General features: G+C 37.2%; 2 protein-coding genes and 1 non-coding gene across 8 annotated transcripts in view; 2 read left to right on the forward strand and 1 right to left on the reverse strand.

Annotated features, from left to right (window-relative positions):
* MPP4 (membrane palmitoylated protein 4) overlaps positions 1-2,699 on the forward strand; it is a 40,108-nt gene extending 37,409 nt beyond the window's left edge. The window contains exons 22-23 of the mRNA XM_032479171.1: positions 157-291; positions 2,093-2,699. Coding sequence (XP_032335062.1) covers positions 157-291; positions 2,093-2,284 — 327 coding nt within the window. The 3' untranslated portion in view covers positions 2,285-2,699. The remainder of the gene's footprint in view (positions 1-156; positions 292-2,092) is intronic.
* On the reverse strand, positions 1,074-1,175 carry LOC116663953. The gene has a single exon (XR_004320304.1). It is a non-coding gene; the product is annotated as a U6 spliceosomal RNA (small nuclear RNA).
* Positions 2,700-3,386: 687 nt separating the features above from the next.
* On the forward strand, positions 3,387-20,419 carry TMEM237 (transmembrane protein 237). 6 transcript variants are annotated; one of them, XM_014563718.2, is made up of 14 exons: positions 3,399-3,550; positions 4,102-4,329; positions 5,557-5,588; positions 6,196-6,206; positions 7,129-7,185; positions 9,384-9,521; positions 12,023-12,143; positions 12,924-13,081; positions 14,345-14,468; positions 14,762-14,953; positions 16,041-16,114; positions 16,746-16,839; positions 17,988-18,109; positions 19,898-20,419. In XM_014563718.2, the coding sequence occupies exons 2-14, from the start codon at positions 4,312-4,314 to the stop codon at positions 19,957-19,959; spliced, it is 1,203 nt and encodes a 400-aa protein (XP_014419204.1). In that variant the 5' UTR covers positions 3,399-3,550; positions 4,102-4,311; the 3' UTR covers positions 19,960-20,419. The 6 variants fall into 6 exon arrangements, with proteins under 6 accessions (XP_032335957.1, XP_032335955.1, XP_006190004.1 ...); XM_006189942.2 differs by lacking the exon at positions 4,102-4,329 and having other exon boundaries at positions 3,389-3,550; XM_006189943.3 differs by lacking the exon at positions 3,399-3,550 and having other exon boundaries at positions 3,658-4,329.
* Positions 20,420-20,842: the final 423 nt, after the last annotated feature.

Consider the following 20,842-nt stretch of genomic DNA (forward strand, 5'->3'; position numbering starts at 1 on the left):
CTAATTTCTAGTCTTAGAAATTTCGAGAACATTCATGTTGACTCTAGGAAATTAGGCCTTCTGTTTTTAGATCTGTCAGTCTAATACTCTTCCAACAGAGGTGTTTTGGCCACTAGGAATTCTGATATTAAATGTGCACTTAATTTTTCTGTTTAGGGTATTCAAGTGGCTCGAACCCATGAACTGAAGCCTTATGTCATATTTATAAAGCCATCTAGCATGAGTTGTATGAAGCGATCTCGGAAAAATGCCAAGATCATTACAGACTACTTTGTGGACATGAAGTTCAAGGTAAGATACAGAGGAAAAGGATGAAAGTGTTTTTTTTCTTTTTTTCCCAGTCAAAAAATCACTGTACTGTTTCCACAGCATCCCTATGTTAAGGAATATAATTTTTGTTTCTAATGAATAATGCCCTTATGATTTATCCTTTTTACTGGACATCATTTATATATGTTAAAATAAAATTTAATACCTATTATGATGCTACTTTTATTTTCTTTCTCCTCTTTCTGGGTCTAGTTTTTAAAAAAAGCCCCCAATTTGCAAAGACACACAAAAATTGGGTGTTTGTATTTAAAATGGGTTATTTATTTTATAAAAGCATTTGAGTTTACATTAAAAATGCTCCAATTATCTCATCTGTAATATGAAATATCCAAGTATATATATTAAAAACACAAAAAATGTTTATTCATGATTTTGGTGAAAAAAATAGGGGGCCAATCCAGGTGGGATTAATCAGTGAACTCTTCCTAGGTGATTTTTTCCCCCATATATATATTTCCCCCTCCCCCATTAAATCCACTTTAAATATTTTAAGTCAAACATACATTCAGCAAGGTGTATAAATCGTAAGTGTACAGCTCACTGAATTTTTACATGTGTATGCACCCAGGTAACCATTACCTAGATCAAGATATTACATTCTCTTATTTTTGTGTGTGGTAAAAAAAACATAAAACACAAAACTTACCATCTTAACCATTTTAAGTGTACAGTTCAGTAGTGTTAAGCCTATTTATATTGTGAAACGGATCTCCAGAACTTTTTCATCTTGCAAAACTGAAATTAAACATATGGACTGTTACACACATTTACATGTCATCCTTACACAGGGGCCATGCTAATCTCTACATTGTTCCAATTTTAGTATATGAGCTGCTGAAGTGACCATGGGGTATTTTTATATTATCCTTTATCTCTTATTTTTATCTTCATTACTTTTTCAATGATTACTGTATGACAGTTTGATTCTCCAGTTTGCATTTCAGACAGTGTGGAGTCTATGGATATATTCTCTGAATCTTATGGGCATTTAAAATTCTGTTCTCATTTTTATGGCAATCTAAACAAATTAACAGAATTGTTTCTGGATCATGTGTATGGTCACCTTTTAAAGGAGCACTACCACAAGATCTCAGTGCCTGCATTTGTATTTGTGTTTATGATTGCATTGGCAACAAGTTGTACTATTTTAATTAATGTGGACAAATAAGAAAATAACAGCAATGAATTTAATGTATTAGTGCTAACTGAAGGCCAAATGACCTCGACTAAACGAACTTTTCACAATAGTAGAAATAGACAATAGGTGAATTCGGTCATCGTGAAGCAAACAGTAATTTAATTATATACCTGATTTCAAAGAACCAGGTCATACCATCCTCATTGTCAAAGTGGCCATTTTGTATCTGCAAAATAACGTCATTCTTATCAGATTAACGTTCACTTGAAATTTAAGTTTTATTTATATTCAACTGGTAAAATTTCTTTGGTTTTATGTAGTATATGGTTTGAAAGCTTCAAGTGTTATGATAATAGAATATAATTTAAGTCCAATTAGGAGGCTGAGAGGATTGGTCTGTCTACAAACTGTTACTCAATTTTGGAAAAAACGTGACCTGGGAGACATTAAGTAAGACTAATGATAGAAACATAAGTTATGTGGTTTAGAATGGAAGACATCGATATGACCTAATTGTTTTTATGAATAGCCATACAACGGAACGTAATAGCGTAACAAACTGCATATTAAGTCTATTCATCTCTTTAAGTTGGTGCTATGCGTGTTTTTCTATTTCTCCTAAAGGATGAAGATCTAGAAGAGATGGAGGATTTAGCCCAAAAAATGGAGACTCAGTTTGGTCAGTTTTTTGATCATGTGATTGTGAACGACAACCTGCATGATGCACGTGCCCAGCTGTTGTCTGCAGTTCAGAAGGCTCAGGAAGAGCCTCAGTGGGTACCAGCAACATGGGTTTCCTCTGATACTGAGTCTTAAGGAGGCCTTCTGTTTAATAGAGGAGTTTTAAGAATGTTCATCTGTTACAGAGAGCTGGCAAAACAGCTGTAAACTAAAACAGCAGTATTGTATTTGCCCTATTATAATACGTGCAACTTCAAAAGTGCTGCAGTTTGTTAATTAATCTTATTTGAAAAAAAAAAAAAACCGTGTATTGCATGGTTATGTAGAGTTTGGCTTTTCGGCTTTTAGAAAAAAATGTTTTCCTTTACCTCATATGCAGCAATTGGTAGGAATATGAATAATGTTAAGGCCCCTGACTATGAGAACTTTTCATAGATTTCATATGGTCTTTGTATGATTCAGATTAAAAGAGCTTCCCGAAATAAAATTAGTATTTAATTTCAGAAACTGTATTTACCTTATGAAACTTGTTTTATGAATATGGGTTTTACATAAAGTGCCCACTTGACTAACTCTGCAAGAAAGAAGGGTTAATACACACATTTCACATCTAACATCAGAAACAGCACTGTTATCGTCATGTTACACATTAGGCTACGAGGAAAAATGCTTCTTTTGATCAGAACTGTAACAATCATTAATTTTCCCCAAAGCCAATATCTACATTTATGCCTAAATTGGGAAAGAGCAATAGATTTTAGTGCTAGAGACCAATATGTGAGAAAACCATGGGGTGAGGATGTTAGTCCAGGAAGTCTTGTTTTTCTTTCTTCCCTAACCCAGGCGCCCTTCCTGCCCCGATCTGTTCCTCTTCTACATCATTCCCTAACTTTCTCCAGATGCACGCCATCTCCCTGCTCTGTCTTAACTGTAAAACAGATTGAGCGTAAGCTTCAAAGTATCTGTAGTATTATTTTTCTAAGAAATCCAACGAAACAAAACAAAGAGAATTAAGTCATTTTAAACACTTATGTGAGCCCGGATTTGATTATTTTTTGTGGCGCTTCTTGGATGGAGAGTAAGTAACTGGAGAAAATCTGAGAATTGCCTGTATACACACATACCCACACGCACACACCCGAACCTAAACGCTGGGCCTGGTGGCTAAACGCGTGCGTCTCTGACTCTGACGCCAGGCATCGAGGATCTTGGCAGGGCGGAGACCCGGCCCCGGGGCGGCGACCTAGACAGGCCCCGGGAAACCCCCGCCTCCCGCAGGTCCTGGAGGCCGCGGCGTCGCGGTGAACTAGGCTCGGGCAGGCCGCGGTTGCGCCGAGGAAGCCCCGGGGGGACAGGGCCATGAGGGCCGACTCGGGACTTCGGGTGGAGGAGGACCATCCGGTGAGCGGTGAGGGGCGCGCCGGCCGCTGCTCTAACGCAGCCGCTACGCCTGGGGCGGGGTGGACGCCGAAGCTCCGGGGATCAGAACCCGGGAGCCCAGTTCCCGGAGCGCGCGCATCGGCCCCTTGGGTGCTCACAGGGTAGGGTTGGGGTGGGGGCTGGAAGTTTCTCCCAAGGCCGGACCGGAACAGCAGGAGCGGGCAGAGGAGCCAGGCGTGAGTTTCCGGGGGCCTGAGTGCGCCTGTTGCCATGACGACACTTCCCTCCTCTGCGGCCCCGGCTTCTGCGGGTTCCGAGGCTGCCACCGAGGCTGCCAGCGAGGCCCTTCCTATCGACTCCTCCCGGAGGGCATTTAGCCGCCCGGGAAAGAGATCGCCGTTTGTCAGCGGGGACTTTTAATCCTCGTCTTTTCTCACGTCCCTGGGAACAAATCACCGCAACCACTAGGGAAACCATTTGAAAAATCGTGATTGCCGCCCCGCACCCGCCGGCGTCTCTCCTCCAGCTGACGGGACACGTCAGCCCCGACTCCAACGCCCCCTTTCCTGCAGGCGTAGACTGGAAAGGCCAGACCAAATCCCCTGCTACCCCTGGGTCCCACCTCGCTAGGAGGAGGCTGCAGGCGGGAGCGGCCTGTGCAGCGCAGCCCGATGACGCATTGCGCCTGCGCGCGCGGCGGGGCGGGCCGGTGTGAACCCCCGCCGGGTGTGAGCCGCTAGCGCCTGGGAGCCGGCAGCCTCCGGGAGTCCGCGTTACACTGAATGGGGAAGAAGCAGGTGGTAAGCGAGCCTTAGATACTTGTGAGTTCAGTTGAGCTGTCCTACTTTTGAGGAGTGTGGAGGTTGGCTTTCTGGATGGATGACACGTCGTTTTTGCGGGACTTTTAAAATAAGTGAACTGAGTAATTGGCTAGAACGCTGTCCATAGCATCTTTAGAACAATAGCGCTTTCATGTAACTCCTTTTCCAGTTGAATTTTGACTACTGGATGGTGTTAAGACCGCCGGCCTTGTCCTAATCTTGTACCATTTGTATTAATACACTTTTTGAGTGAATGGATAACTAAATGGGACAGCTGTGGAACAAACTACAAGAGTGTTTAAAATTTATCCCTTTTAAATCAATGTCCTCTGCAAGCAGCTTGAGGTACTTGGAACATTAAACTCATTTCTAGGCATTTCTGTTAGTATTTTATTTTGAAAGCTTCCGGAATGCTACTTAGCTGTAATTTCTCTGAACTACGCTTTTCTTGTTCATGTAAAGTAGCATTTCTACGTTTTAAATAAATTCTTTCTGCCCTAAATTGCGTTCTTCAGGCTGTATTCAGAGTATGTTTTTAAAAAGTATGTTACTGTATGGTTTAAAACCTCCATTGCCTTCCCATTGAATTAAAACAAAATCTAGGCTCCTTACCTTGGTTTTCCTAATTGATCTGCTCATGCCTTGATAACTTGCTTCATTCTTACTGATCTTTTATCTGGAACTCTCTAAGCCCAGTCTTCCCAAAAGCCTTTATATTTGCCCCCTTTTTGCTCTTTTCTTTTCCAGGTCTCAGCTCATAGAGAGACTTTTCCTAACTAAAGTAGCACTTCTCACTCTCCCTCATTTATTTATATTTATATTTTATAGCCATGATATATATATATGTATATATATAATATATATAATAATACATATGATTATATATATTTTTTTAATATTCTAATATATAACTACTAGAATGTAGGTTCCATAAAAGCAAGGATTTCTCTGTTTTGTTCATTAATGTATCCATAATGCTTAGAACAGGGCCTGGCCTGTAGAGGATAGGGAATATAGGAAGGAAGGAATTTTATATGAAATTCAGAAATGATAGAACAAACTTAAAATTGTCCATCTGATTCCCATCATTACCTCCTGGGTTTCACTTGAGGAACAGGGTTATCAAACATTTGAAATCCTTGAAGTAAAAATGCTCTACGACTTGTATTTACAAGCTGTTTTCTTTTTTTTTCCCCATCCTGGTAGCGTCCTCCACGAGCCCTTCCACCTGTGCCAAGGTAAAAATACTTTACAGTACTTTTATTATTGAGTTTTAAAAATGCAAAATGAATAAAGTGAAAAAAAATTGACTAGTACCATTACACAACTATAATAATTCAGAAAAGGCTTCCTAAAAGTTTAAAGATGAAAAATCCTTGAATCATTAAGGTAACAGTTATAATTAAATGTTCGATTTCAAAGACCAAGTGTCCACATGGTAGGATAATGGATCCATTCTGCATGTTTTAGTTCCTTGTTTATCAGAATTCTGATCCTCTCTTGTTTGCTAGAATAGTTTCCTCAGAGTTTAAGCTGATTTTAATCAGTGACAAAATAAGAGTTCTTAATCTGTTTAATCCACTTTATTAATAGACAGTAGAGAATATGTATATGTAGGTTCAGAATATATTGGGGTTATTTTGTTAGGAATCTTATCTAACAGCTTATGACTTATAAATATTAAGCTAGGTTTGTAAACTAGCTGACTTTGTGTGAAAGCTAATTTTATTTTAAATTTCTAAGGACTTAAGTCAATTTTCAGTCTGAGAATATAATAGATTTCTAATTAATACAATTTCTCTTTTTGTCTTTGTCCTGATTAAATTTGGTCGGTGTCATGTAAAGTGCTAATCAAGGTGAGTTAGTTCACTGTTAATGTAAAACTTTCTAAATACAGTATTTGGTGTTTGAAAGTTAGATTCCTTAATTTTCTCTTAAAATTGAATCTGAATAGTATACTTTATAATGCTATGGGCTTTTTAAAAATTATAATAATCTCTTATGACTGCCATTTAAAAATGATGGTTGCTATTTGACCTTACAGATATAAAAGCACTCATCCCTGAACTGAGTCCCCAGATCATTACTGTTGGCTAGTTTATGGTTTCATAACAGGGACTGCATCTTCCTTTGCCTCGTTTCATCAGGATAGACTGGATTATGTCACACTAATCCCAGTTAATATGACTTAATATCATACAGGGTTTTTCTGGTTAATGCAAAGTCCACTGTAGCAACAGTCCAGGATAGTTACCTTTCACTATCTCTTTACTAATCATCTAGTGATTCAGGCTACTTCCCTGCTGTGGTTCTACCATCTTTTTTTTTTTACTGATTCTTTTGTTTCTGCCATCTTAACATGAGGCCTCCTCAGTTGCCACAGCAAGGGAAGAGAAAGCTGGAGGGTAACTCACTAGCTCTTTCAAGCTTTTGGCCTCCAGATGACACATACCACTCACTTCTGCTCACAGCCTGTTGGCCAGAACCAGTCATAAGCCACCTGAGTGCAAGGGGGCTGGGAAATGTAGGGGATCAGATGAATATTTGGTGAGCCCACTTTCTGTCAGTTTCTAACATTACTGACCAGCAGGGAGCTACTAGTACCACACTGTTGGCTCTCTTTGACTTTGTCAATTTCTTGCCTTCTTCCTCTAATGTATAGAAGTTGGCTGGACCCAAGGAAGAGAGGGAAAGGTCTTCCCTACTAAAAGTTCCCTTTGGACTGTTCCCTGCATTGACTTTTGGGCAGCCTTTTCTGTTGTTCTTTCTGTTTTATAGATGATATTCCACTTAGTCGTCCTAAGAAAAAGAAGCCCAGAACAAAAACCACACTAGGTAAGAAGTTGTTCTTTGTTCTGTGGGATCACAAGTTTTTCCAGGACCTTGAGCATGGTAAACATCACAGATCAGGAAGAGGCAAGACTCCCGCATTTCCACGTCACTGCTGTGTTGAGGATGGAATCAAATTCACTTTGAAGCAGTGGGATTCTTGGTGGTAGTGAGGGATAAGGCAGTGGGTAGCCTGAAGAATGTCTGAAGCATTCATGTTATAAAGAGCTGTGCCACCCCAAATCTTACTTCTGCAGCATTCTTTGACTCTTTGAGGTCTTTTATCCCTAGGTAATATAAGTTGGTGATTGGTTCCAGACCCTTGAACAGGATACTGGATTTAGAGGCACAAGATTCTTGGATCCCTCATTTCAGCCAGAGAATCTCTACATTAGAGCATGAATCTGAAGGCAGGGCCATTATCATCCTGGTATTAAAGCTCCAAAAATGACCAAGTTCTATGAACTGCTTTTTATCCTAGTTATTTGCTAATAATCCTGGATGTTCTGTCAGTGACTCAGACCCAGCATGTCCAGAATTTATCATCACTTTCAACAAGTCAAGTTTTACTTCTCACTTAAAATTTATGTTAATGGACCCTCACTCTCCCAGTGACTCAGGCTGGAAACCTCAAAGTCACCTCCTTGCTGCCTCTCACAAGCTTGCTTCTTCTATAGTATCTTTTGTGTCTCTTTTTGCCTTTCATTTCCACTGTCACAGCTGTAGTTAGTTTAGCTCCTTTCCTCTTCTCACCTGAGCTGCTGGGGGCAGCCTCTGACATTGCTCTGTAATTCGAATTTTTTCTGCTCCAGTTGGTCCTGCCCACCACTGCTGTATGAGTTTCCTAAAGCTCATAGCTGATCATACCTTCCACCTGGTCAGAAACTTGTATTAGCTTATCATTGCCTAACAAATGGAGGAATAGATGGTGGGTGGAGAAAAAGAGAGAAATGGAGATGGAAGCATAGAGCAGGAAAGACATACAGTCAAAAAGAAAAGAGAGGCAAAGAGACTTAGATTCACAAAGATGCTCACTGAAATGCTAGGCTCTAAAATTACTCACAGATACACAGAGACATGTACATATGGACTTAGAATGGTCACAAGTGAAGGATGCAATAAAGACAGAGTTGAGGGAGTGGAGGTATGGCTCTATCCCAGCTACCAGTTTTTTTTTCCTTGTAAGAAAGAGAAAAAAAAAATCAAAGCTCCAGACAAAAAAAGGGGATTTATCCTGAGGCTTTTATTAAAATTGTTGTTCAGTTAGGTTATTTCAAAATTTTCACTCCTACAATTTGCAGTTTTTCTGCATAGTGTAGCAGGTGGAGGGGAAGAAGAGATCTTTCTGTAGGGTGGATTGCTAGCAGTGAAACTACTAGGCAGAGGACCTGTGTAGTATTAATATGATTGACTTCTGCTAAATTGCCATCAAGGGAGTTTTGGTTATTTTCTTGCCACCAACAGAGTTCGAGTGTTACGTTTGCTAAATCCTTGACAACACTGAACAATATTAACCTTTAAAATTTTTTTGTCAACCCAGTGGGCAAAAAACAGCTTATTTTAATTTCCATTTCTCTGAATACTAATGAAGTTAAGCATCCTTTCATTTGTTTATTCATTTATTTGTATTTCTTCTTTTGTGAAGAAATGGGCGAGGGAATTTAATTTAGTTAAGTAAAATTCAAATCTGCCAAAATGTGTTGAAATCTGTTCAAAGATTTGATTAGGGGAGACACTGAAATGTATGATCAAATGGAAGGATAAGTTCTGTTAACTCCAGTTATCCATAATGATGTTGTCATGTGTTAATGTATTAGTGACAGGTAAATTATATAGAAGCTGATCATTCTCAAGGCATACGGCAAGTAAGAGAGTTTCCTATGGTGACAGTTTCCATTATGTTTTCACCTTTTTGAAAGTCTTAAGCAGTTTTCTGCTTCCTCTCCTTTTGTTCTTCTTTCTAGCCCCCTGTTTTTTTTTTTTCTTCCTCAGTCTTCCTTGTCCCCTCATTTATTTCTTTTCTCAGCTTAAAGCCCAAAGTTACAAGTGAGGAGGAAGGAAATCAAGATTTGGGGCACAGTTAATTCTGGAAGAGAAGGGGTTGTTGCGGAGGAAACATTCCAGTTCCCTCTTCCCCCATGTTTTTAAGATTCAGTCATCCCTGCTCAGGTTATCCCATTTTTTTCCACTCTGTTTTTGTGTAGCTAGCGCTTCTTTAGAAGGTCTCGCTCAGACGGCCATTCATAAGCCATCTGAGGGCAGTGAGCCACCAGCTAAAGAACCTGTAGAACATCTGGAAGCTCCAGTTCAAAAGAGACAGAGGAAGCCGAGGCTCTCTCTTGGTACGTACAGATTGTGACTGGGGGGTATTTTTAAAAACCTGTCTGTTCCTAGTTTTCCCCATCCATATCCCATTTTTTCTTTTTTGCTTAAAATTTTTAATCACTAGAGTAACTCCAATGGGTTAAGTCAAGAATACTTTAGAGGATCTCTCTTTTTTTTTTTTTTTTAGAGGATCTCTTTTCATCGTTATGTGTACAGATTATGAGAGAAGGGGTACAAATTCAGAACCAAAACACAAAGCTTAGATCTGGGTATGTACGCAAATGTAGTATATTATGAAATGGACATTGAAATTACTGGAGAAAGGATAAATTCTATATTAACAATAATGTAATGAAACAACAGCCAACATTTTTTGTCTTGCTGTGTGCCAGGCACTATTCGCAAGGTAAACAATATTATATCATTTATTTTGCTTATCAAATTGGCAGTGCTTTTAAAAATTATAAAATCCAAAACTGTTGTTAGATATGAAAGAATTGACGAGAATTGGGTACAGACACTAGTACACTGCTGATAGAAAGTATAAATTGACATAGCCTGCCGGAGCCTCTAGGAATAGAAGTAACTACAATAGCTATAGTAATTAAAGGATGCTAACTGCAGCGTAAGAGTAGAAACTGAGAATAACCAAGTATTTAACAATGTGATACTAGCTAAACAAACCATGTTTTATCCATTTAATAGAAACCAAGTACCCATTAAAAGACTGTTAAAGTGAAATAGTAACCTGGAAAACCATCAGTGATATATTGTTAAGAACAAAGATTATAAAATAGAATGTATCAAGGGATCCCATTTTTGTAAAATATGTTTTATTAATGTCCTAGGGCTGCCATAACAGATTACCATAAAGTGGTTGACTTAAAACAACAGAAATTTAGTCTCTGACATTTCTGGAGGATAGAAGTTCAAAATCAAGGTATCTGTGGAGCCAAGCTCCCTCTGAAGGCTCTAGGAAAGAACCCATCCTGGCCTCTTCTACCTTTTAGTTGTTGGCAATCTTTGGCACCTTTGGCTTGTGATAGCATAACTCATTCTGTGCCTTTGTCTTCACATTTTCCCTGTGTTTCTGTGTCCAGGTTTCACTTTTTATAAGGATACCAGTCATTGGATTTAGAGCCCATCCTAATGCAGCATGACCTCATCTTAACTTGATTACATCTGCACAGCCCCTATTTCTAAAATCTCATTGACAGTATCGGGGGTTAGGACTTGAACATATCTTTTGGGAAGACACAATTCAATCCAGAGCATACGTATGTACAGACACATATAGTAAAAAGATTAGAGGAATATAGCAAAGTAATAACAGTGGTAGTTGTTTTAGGAGGAAGAATTAGGGAGGATTTAAAAAAATTTTCTTTCTTCATTTATACTTTACTAATTTTCATATATTATGTGTGTATAGTTTTTATAATAATTAGAAAAAAGACAGCAGGTTTTGATAGAGTAAAACAAAGTAAAGAACGAGGAGTGAGAGATTAGCTCTCCTGTTAACATCAACCCCTATGAATAATTTTTTACAAAATAATTTCCTGACTAATTCGTTGCCCTCTTAGAAGATAGCAGGATCTTGAGTTTTGTTTTGTTCAGAACAACTGTGGTGGATTCTACTGCTTCTAGTAATATGTTTTTTAAAATAGAATCTAGGAGGGCATTCCAGGAACCATTGTCTGTATTTCGAGGTAGGAAGAGTTGCTAGTGGGCTAGAAGGCTCCACTGACTCACTTGAACTTAATACCTTGTGTGCAGGAAAGAGTTAAGACAGTGGGACTGAGATTGCTCTCCTTGGAAAGGCCCACTTGTAAGGGTGCCTCTTGACTGGCATCTGATAGAAAACTTTCTCTAAATTATAAGGGTGCACACAGTATGATTTATGCTGAGCACCTGCTTTCCTTCTGGGAGTCTGGAATTTTGTTATGCACTCAGCATAGGATGCCTGTGTGATCAGCCCCCAATAAAAACCCTGGGCGCTGAGTGTCTGATGAGCTTCCCGGGAAGGGAGAGCCCCACGTGTGTTGTCACCACTTGCTGCTGGAGGAATTAGCACATTCTGTGTGACTCCATTGATAGAGGACTCTTGGAGGCTTGTACCTGGTTTCTTTTGGACTTGGATTCACGCTCCAAAGCTTTTTCCTTTTGCAGATTTTGCTTTATGTCTTTCCTCTGTAATAAACCATAATGGTGAGTGTAATGACTGAGTCCTGTGAGTCCTTTGAGTGAATCACAGAACCTGGAGGTAATCTTGGAGATCTCTTGACATACCCTGGGTGTTGGATTACTTAATTTTTTTCCATATTGTTTGGCATTGCAATTTCAAGTTTTCTGTTAAGTGTTTTAGAGGTATAAAATTTAAAAAATTAAAAATTTTGTAAGGTGATTAAAAATTTGGAGGCCAATTAAAATTCTTAGAGTTCTGTTATTTTACAGAAGTCTTGTACATTACTTTTCTTTTTACACTGTAGTAATTTGAAAATTTAATCTACCTTATCTTCAGAATTGGAGACTGCCTTTACCCAGAAGACGACGTCTAGTCCATCGTTATTACCAAATGAAAATGGTATCAACGTGGAGCCAGCTGAGGAGCCAGTTATTCAAAAACCTCGAAGGAAGACAAAGTAAGAATTTATTTGTCCTCCTAAATCTTCTCCAGAGGTACTCTGATGCTTAATTTGGTAGCTTCTAACTAAGTCTTATTAAATACTTGTGGTTGTATATCTCTAGGATAAGGAATATTACAAAAATATCAATTAAACCAATCTAAGGATAAATTTGGAAAGAGTAAACCACTGAGAAAAGTAAAATATTGTATTTAAATTAAAAATTATAGGCGCTGCCTCTAAAAAAGAGAAACACAAATAGAAGATTTTATATAAGTAGAAAAAATACATGTAAAAGATACTAAAAATTAAAGGTTGTATTAATAAAATAGGCTATTTATTTTCTCATGTTAACAGAATTCAACTTATGATTACTTTAGCAGTAAATAAAAATGTCCATTTTAGCATAGGAAATTAAGTCTCAGATAAAATAGAATGGCATTCTTTAAAGAAGTACACTGGAAGTTTTATAACACTGTTGTTTGTATTTGGAAATGACCCTACAAGTAGTGATCAGTATTATTATAGAATCACATAATTTTAAGAATTATGTGAAGAATCTGTGAAGAACCTGACAAATCTAGTTGTCACTTCATTTTTCAGATGAGAAAGCTGAGGCCCACAGAAATATAGATGATTTGCTGTACATAGCAGTTAATAATGGATCCATTTGAGTAAAAAACAAATTTCTTGACTCCAAGTCCAGGGCTCTTTCCATTAGACTCACAGGTACCTCTTTATTTGGGTCTGTAAAAAGTCAATAATCATTCATTTTTCTTATCTTCTCTCGGAGTACAGGAAAACACGGCCAGCAGAATTACATTACGCCAATGAGCTAGGGGTGGAAGATGAAGACATCATCACTGATGAGCAGAGCAGTCTGGAACAGCAGTCTGTGTTCACTGCGCCCACTGGCGTTAGCCAGCCTGTGGGCAAAGTGTTTGTGGAAAAAAGCCGTAAGTAGTTCCTTGTTTGGGAACATGTTCTTTAAGAATCATGCAGGGATAGCCTTTGACCTAGAAGTTATACTTCTGGAAATCTAAACTAAGTAAATATACAAAAATATGGATACAAATTTGTACAGAAAGCTAATCATCACATTGTTATTCGTGAGAGTAGAAAGATTAGGCCTTAAAATTTACAATTAAGATTTTATGTAAATTGTTTTAGAACTCTGATTCCTTAAGAGCCCACCTGTGGAATCTTGGAGTTGTTGGCCAGTGAGAAACCAGAGAGGCTGACTTACCCAGGGTCTGGCGGTTGATTAGTGCAGAACTGGGACTCAACTAAGGTTTCATGACTTCTGGTTAAGGGCTTTTATTAGTATACCATAAGGCCATTTAATTTACTTCTGTCTATTTTCAAGCAGTATCACACAATCCTCATTTATATTCTTGCTTCCCTTATCATAGAAATCTACCCACTAGAGTAACTGACCATAAAAGTTACCAGTTGTCTGCCCAGAAGTTGCCTTTTCTTTGGGAAAATTAGGTATCGCATCTTTGTCTTTTCTTCTCCAAAATATCTAACAGCCAGCTTTGGCTAGAATAATTGAAGTGGAACCTTTTCTGCTTCCTGAGGTCCATTTGTGGATCGGTAGTTAAATGAGAAGGCGCCTCCTCACCAGCAGTAAAAGCATAAAGCTCTGCTCCCAGTGTTGCAGTGCTGGCACTTGACCTGATACTTTGCATGGGAATGTTCTTAAGAGAAGTGTATGAAACAGCCCATTTCTCTTCTGTCATCACGGAACACTGTGCTGTGCACACTGGCATCTTTTCTTAAGACATTTAAAGTGTTTTCAAATATTGACTTACATTTATAGTGTTGAAATTTAAACTTTAATATTTTTAAAGTCTATAAATTAGGATTTTTTTAGACTATGTCATGTTAAAGGTTTCTAGACTTTTTCTGAGTTGCAAGTTCACTATTGTATTTCATTAAATGTGATTGATTTCTAAGACTGTTACTTTAATATCTATTTTGGATTGAGGAGAAAGTACATGGACATTGTTTATTTTTCTTAAAGATTAAAAAATAAAATGTTTTAGCAACCAAAAGAAAAGAGCTTTCTGAAACAGGGACTGAATCAGGGATAATTTTTACATAGGAAAACAGCAAAATTTCAGTCTTAGTCTTTGGGTTCTGAAGTGTGGAATAATGAAAAAGACCACCAGCATTCCCCCTTGCTAGTTGTTTGTAATTGTGTTTTGTGTCCTTAGGGCGATTCCAGGCTGCTGATCGTTCAGAGCTGATAAAGACCACAGAAAAGATAGATGTGTCCATGGATGTGAAGCCTTCCTGGACTACTAGAGATGTTGCATTGTCAGTGCACCGTGCTTTCAGGTGGCTTTTTTTGTTGGGCTTTTCTTAAAACAAGTGTTCTGTGAAAAAAAAAAAAAGTGTTGATTGTTCAATACTCTTAACAAAATTGGAAACTTGAAATGGTGGGTGGGTATATTTTTTTAAGCTTTCAATTAGAGTTAAATGATCTGCCTATCAGTGTAGTAAAAAGAAAAATTTGTTTTTACTTTTTGTGAAGTCTTGAATTTTATTCTTATATGTGAAGAGCTTTAAAGAGTATTTTAGCTTTTCACTTTAGTAATGCACGCATAATGATGAAACCCTTTTCCATTCAGGATGATCGGTCTCTTTTCTCACGGCTTCTTGGCTGGCTGTGCTGTGTGGAATATTGTTGTGATATATGTTCTAGCAGGAGATCAGCTTTCTAACCTCTCAAACCTTCTGCAACAATACAAGACCTTAGCATATCCATTCCAGAGTCTTCTCTACTTGCTTTTGGCTCTGAGTACAATTTCGGCTTTTGACAGGTAAGACTTGTGACTGCAGATCCCTCTAACTTTTCTTCAGGAGGAAGTGTTGAGCAAAATGTGTCCCTGACTAACTATGATATTTTCAAAATAGAATGATAGGATTTAATATTATTTTGACTTTTTAAAAAAGCCATTCTGTTTCTGTGCTTTTTGGTGGAGATGGGGCTACTGTGGATGAAAACATCCCCTAAAGTCTTAAGCCTTTCTGCATCAACTCTAAGTCGAGAATTTCATCCAGATATAATCAACTGAAAAAGTCCCAGATATCTTCCAAACAAACTGGATCAGGTATAGACAGGACTCTGGGTACTGTGCTAGTTTCCCAGGGCTGCTGTGATAAAGTACTGTAAACTCAGTGGCTTGAAACAAGAATTTATTCTCTCACAGTTCTGGAGTCTAGAACTCTAAGATCAAGGTGTCAGCAAGGTCGATTTGGTTTTGCAGGGCTCCAAGGGAGAGTTTATTCCGTGCCTTTCCCCTGGCTTCCAGTGGTTGCTGGCAATCCTTGGTGTTCCTTGGCTTGTATATGCTTTACTCCATTCTCTGCCTCTGTTGTCACATGACAGTCTTCCTGTGTGTCTCTGGGTCTGTGTCTTTTGTTATAAGGACACCAGTCATACTGGATTAGGGCCCATTGTAATGGTCTCACCTGAACTTGATCACATCTGCAAAGACCCTGTTTCCAAATAAGGTCACGTTCACAGGGTCTAGAAGTTCAATATATCTTTTTGGGAACACAATTCAACCTATTAAGAAAAACAACTTATACCGTAATGATATGGGTAATAGGATGAGGTAGAATCTGATGAAATTTGCAGGTCAAGTTTAAATTGTTCCTTTTTAACTCTAAAGGAATGGTGGCTACAATAGTCTTCTAGTTAAATGTTTTATGTGGCCTTTGTAAATAAGATTCTTTCTTGTGTATTAAGTATTTAGTATTAAGAATAAACTGTAGCTAAAGCTCAGTAATCGACAATATATATGGTAGCATTAAAATAGAGAAGGAAGAAAATATAGTCCAGAGAGTGCAGTTTTGTAAGAAGTGTACAGTTACACTGTGACAGGAGGCTTTTATATTTTCTAGGATCGACTTTGCTAAAACATCAGTAGCAATCAGAAATTTTCTTGCCCTGGATCCAACAGCTTTAGCATCTTTCTGTAAGTAAATAGTCTAATTTGATAACTGTGTAACTTTGGATCAGGAAAAGTATAAATTTATTTTTAAAATGATTATATATTATTGCTACTTATAAATATGACTTATAGATATTCAGTGGAATTTTTAATTAAAAAACCATGGTCGGCATACTTTTGTTAGAATTATTTTTCAATAGAGGTTATCTAAATAACTTTTAAAAGTTTGCTATCTGTATTGCTTAATATTTAACTTTTGTGTTTTCTACTTGACATTATACAGATTAAGCTGATACGGCATTTCAGTAACAAATACTATTTTATATCTTTTTGATAATTTGCAATAAATTTTGTTCTAATTATGAAAATATTAATAAAACTAATTTTAGGACCTTGAGTAGATCATTTAATTTCTTAAAAGATCTAGACTCTTGTCAGTCTAATGATGAAATAGTAAGCATATCAAAAGACCCTTCTTTACCTGTATTCTTAAAAAATAATGTAAGACTATCCAGCCTATTGAGATTGACCAAGTGAAATACTTTTGTATCATCATTCCCCAAAGTACAGATTATTTTTGACCTTAGTCTGTAAATAAAAAATAAACTGGGTTGTTAAAAATATGTTATTAGTAATTCATTTGTCTTTTTCTCAGTGTACTTTACTGCTCTTATATTATCTCTGAGTCAGCAAATGACAAGTGACAGAATCCACCTTTACACACCTTCTTCTGTTAACGGCAGCCTCTGGTAAGAATTCGCAGTAGCATTAGTCACTGTTGATGGTAATAACAGCAACAGTGGGAGTAATGATACTGTCCTTATCCTCTCTTTTACTTCTTTTCATCTATAAATAATAATGAAGGTCCTTTTTCATTTTCAAAATTATAGCAAAAAAAGCCTTATTCCATTGGTTAATGGGTAACTATTGTTATTTACTCCTGCATTTTTAATGAAATGTCTGCTTTTTATAAATCTGTTTTTTAAATCTCAAGTTATAAACTTATTTACAAAACAGACTCACAGACACAGAAAACAAACTTGTGATTATGGGGTAGGGGTGCGGGAATGGGTTAGGGAGGGATAAATTGGGAGTTCGGGCTTTGCGGATACTAACTACTGTAAATAAAATAGATAAACAGCAGGGTCCTATTATATAGCATAGGGAACTATATTCACTACCTTGTAATAGCCTATAATGAAAAAGAATATGAAAAGGAAAAAATATATATGCATAACTAAATCACTATGCTGTACACCAGAAATTAACGCAACATTGTAAAGCAACTATACTTCAATTTTAAAAAAAGAGAGAAAATCTCAAGTTATGGCTTTAAAATAAACCATTACATATGAACTGGAGGAGCTCTACCCCGTTACCCACAATCAGGGAGCCCGATACCCCAGAATAGTGATGGGAGTGGGTACCTGAGACGGAGTCAGAAAACCAAGCGGTGCTAGAAGGAAAGCAGACCAGGGACAGCCAGCCTCCGCAGATCAGTGGTCAAGCATGAGGGTGACAGGACGGCTGAGGTTCCAGTTCGCAGAACTCAGAGGGGCATTCTTTTTTGAGAAAGTGGCTGGGGCATGAGATAAAGAGAGAAAGAAAAGATTGACAAGTAGCACTACAGTAGTTGGAAAGGAAACTTGAAAACTTTTAGCAACACTGAATTTCTATTCACAACAGTGTACAAAGCAAATCTGTTTAGAATTCAGTAACCTTTGTGCCTTTGTTCTCGTGGTGTATATGGTGTATTTGATAGCAGAAGTTTTATTTTATGCTTGTTACTCCTCTAGATGAGGAACCTCCTACTTTTTTTTTAAGTTTATAAAATAGATGTATTTGGATATATGGACCAAAATGAAGACATTTCTAATTATTATTTCTGTACCTTTAGGGCAGAAGGAATTGAGGAACAGGTTCTCCAGCCATGGATTGTGGTGAATCTGGTGGTGACCCTTCTGGTTGGATTATCTTGGCTATTTTTGTCTTACAGGCCAGGCATGGATCTTAGTGAAGGTATTAAAGAAAAAATAGTGTATCATGAAATCTTCTATAATGACTTTATAAATCTTATTTTAATGAGTAGAGCTTATAATAGTCCAATAACAAAGGTATATTTAAAATAAAATAACACAAGAAGAGTAACAGTAAAGTAGTGAAACAGAACGTCAAGAGAAGCAGGGAGGAGTGTGTGGGAGAGCTGGAGCCTCAAAGTACTTATCGAGGGGCTTCTGTGGTCCTGCATATTTTGGAGGTAGTTCTTCTCTTGGAACTGTCTTCACTTCTCTGAGTCTCTTTCTGATCAAAGATCTCTTAATTTGAAATAAATCACACTTCATATATTAGCCTTTATTAGACACATATTCAGTTTATTCTTACCTCCTCCTCTACCTGGCACAAATTCTTAACCCTTCAATATCTAATGAAGTGTTTAGTAATCCTACTTTCACTGTGCCCAGGGTGAAGTGAGATTTACTAATCTCTAGTCCCCAGACCCTGCTCAGAACACCTGAAGGAGGAGAATCACACAAGCAAACTCCTTGTCCTTCAGCACTGCTTTAGGGACTGCTTAGTATTTGTATTGTAAGTGGTATTTCCTGGGCAGGTGTTCCACGATTTTACCATTGACTCTGATATTTCCTGGACTTTGGTTATTATTTTATTATTGATTTGTTAAACATCCTGAGCATTTAACTGCAGTTTGATCAACTGATTATAACCTATGTCTCAGAAGTCTTGGAACTGAGAATCTTTCCAACATTTCCATTTGTAAAAACCGAGACAGAAAAATGTAATTGTATTATGTATTTTCATTCATGAATGTACCTTTTCTCATGATGTTTCACTAATTATTCCTTTTGATATATTTAAATGTTAAAAAAAATCTTCTTAGGCTTTATGTATTTCACTGTTTTTCTTTCACTCAGTATAGTTTTTAGTCATTCAAAGATTTTTTTACCTAATACATCAGGGCACTTTATTCTATTAGGTTCCTAAGGTTTTCTTTTTTTATATTTCTTGGGATTTTAATAAATTATGTGTCTATGCTAGGTAATAGTTTAAATGTAGAAATGTCAACTAGTAACATTCTGCACTGTGGTTGGGATTGAAGTGCACCCAGCTGGCTTGTATAGTATTCAGTCTATATCACAAAGTGTATGTTACTTACTAAATATTGACAGAATCCTGCTCTCTTTTAGGGCCATGTGAGTCAAATAACATTTCCATGTGGATTAAAAAAAAGTAAATATAAAATGAGAATGATAGTACTTGCTTTTAGGGTTGTCATGGTGATTAAATGTGGTAACATATTTAAGATATCCTTTCATAATGACCTCCGAATAAGTGCACTAGATTATCTGCTGGCAGAAGTTACACAAATAATTTCACACACACCTCATGTTAGTTCCAGGTCCTCCTCTACATCTACCTCTTACTTTTTAAGTTTTCATGATCACTATAGAATTAGACATCTTAGCTGTTAAATGATCCTGGATTCTCTAAATGATTTAAATTTCCTGGTAAGAGTAACTATATTTTCTCCACTGTATATGTTTTATTTTTGGGGGGTTGACAGTACATTCAAAACTTGTACATTTCAAAATGCAAAACTTGTACATTTGTCATTAGCTCACCTTTTAAATCAGATTTCAATATCAGTAATTCTTACACTTGTACTCGAGGGCTTTCTATTACCATGTATTATATCAGTATTTTAAGAGACTGATTATAACTAAGCTGTACAACTCTTTTTGAGATACTGGGAAACTACTTTGAGTATGATTTGTTCATCTTCTCTCCCAGAGCTGATGTTCTCCTCTGATGTGGAAGACTACCCCGATAAAGGAATCAAAGCCTCTTCATAGTGCCAACTCACCTTCAGAAGAATGACCCAGTATTTAGAACTTTTTCCATTCTGGTTTTTAAACGTATTTTTATAAGCTATGTACAGATGTATTTGGAATTGATTTTTTGATTACATGATACTGAAAAATTTCTCAAGATTATGGAAAATGTTAAAACTATATCTGTAATTTATACCCAAACATGAGTTTCTATAGCATTATTGTCTTAATGACAAAGATAATGAACTAGGAACCAGCAGGTGAAAGTGTTTTTTCCTGTTTTCTCAAGTTAGTTTCATTTATAATCATTATCTTTAAAAGCACTAATACAGTGTTTTTTTAAAAGCCATAACTTTAGTGTTATGAAATATATATCAGGTTTCAACATAAATTTAGGGAATAGGGAAGAAGGGGGGAAAAGATCTTCATTATTTACTTAATGTCTCCTTACTGAATAAATTGAAATATGAAATTTGTCTTTTCTGAAATTGGCCCAGTGGTTGTGTATCATGTAATAAGTATAAATGTAATGTTATGCAGCTTTAAAGATGCTTTATGGCTAATAAAAATGAAATGTAACTTTTGGTTGAAAAATTTTATAACCATAAAAGTTTATTTCCCTCTAAAACTTATACCAGTGGTTCCCATATCTGGTTGCACATCAGAATCATATAGGGAGCATTAAAAACCATATATAGCAAAAGAGAAGGTGAGCAGGCCAAGAACTCAGGAGAATAAAGCAGAGGCCTCTGAGTTTATTAAGCTAACACTCAGTTGACCTCTGCAGACCCTTTCCTTTGTCTCTTTTTGCACAAGAATAAGCATGAGTAGAAATACATCATGCCTATTCCTAAGCTCTTTGTCAGAGATCTTTGGCTCTCATGGAAATTCCACACTTGAGGTG

The sequence above is a fragment of the Camelus ferus genome, chromosome 5 (genome assembly GCF_009834535.1).
Source record: "Camelus ferus isolate YT-003-E chromosome 5, BCGSAC_Cfer_1.0, whole genome shotgun sequence".
In the NCBI taxonomy this organism is placed as follows: Eukaryota; Metazoa; Chordata; class Mammalia; order Artiodactyla; family Camelidae; genus Camelus; species Camelus ferus.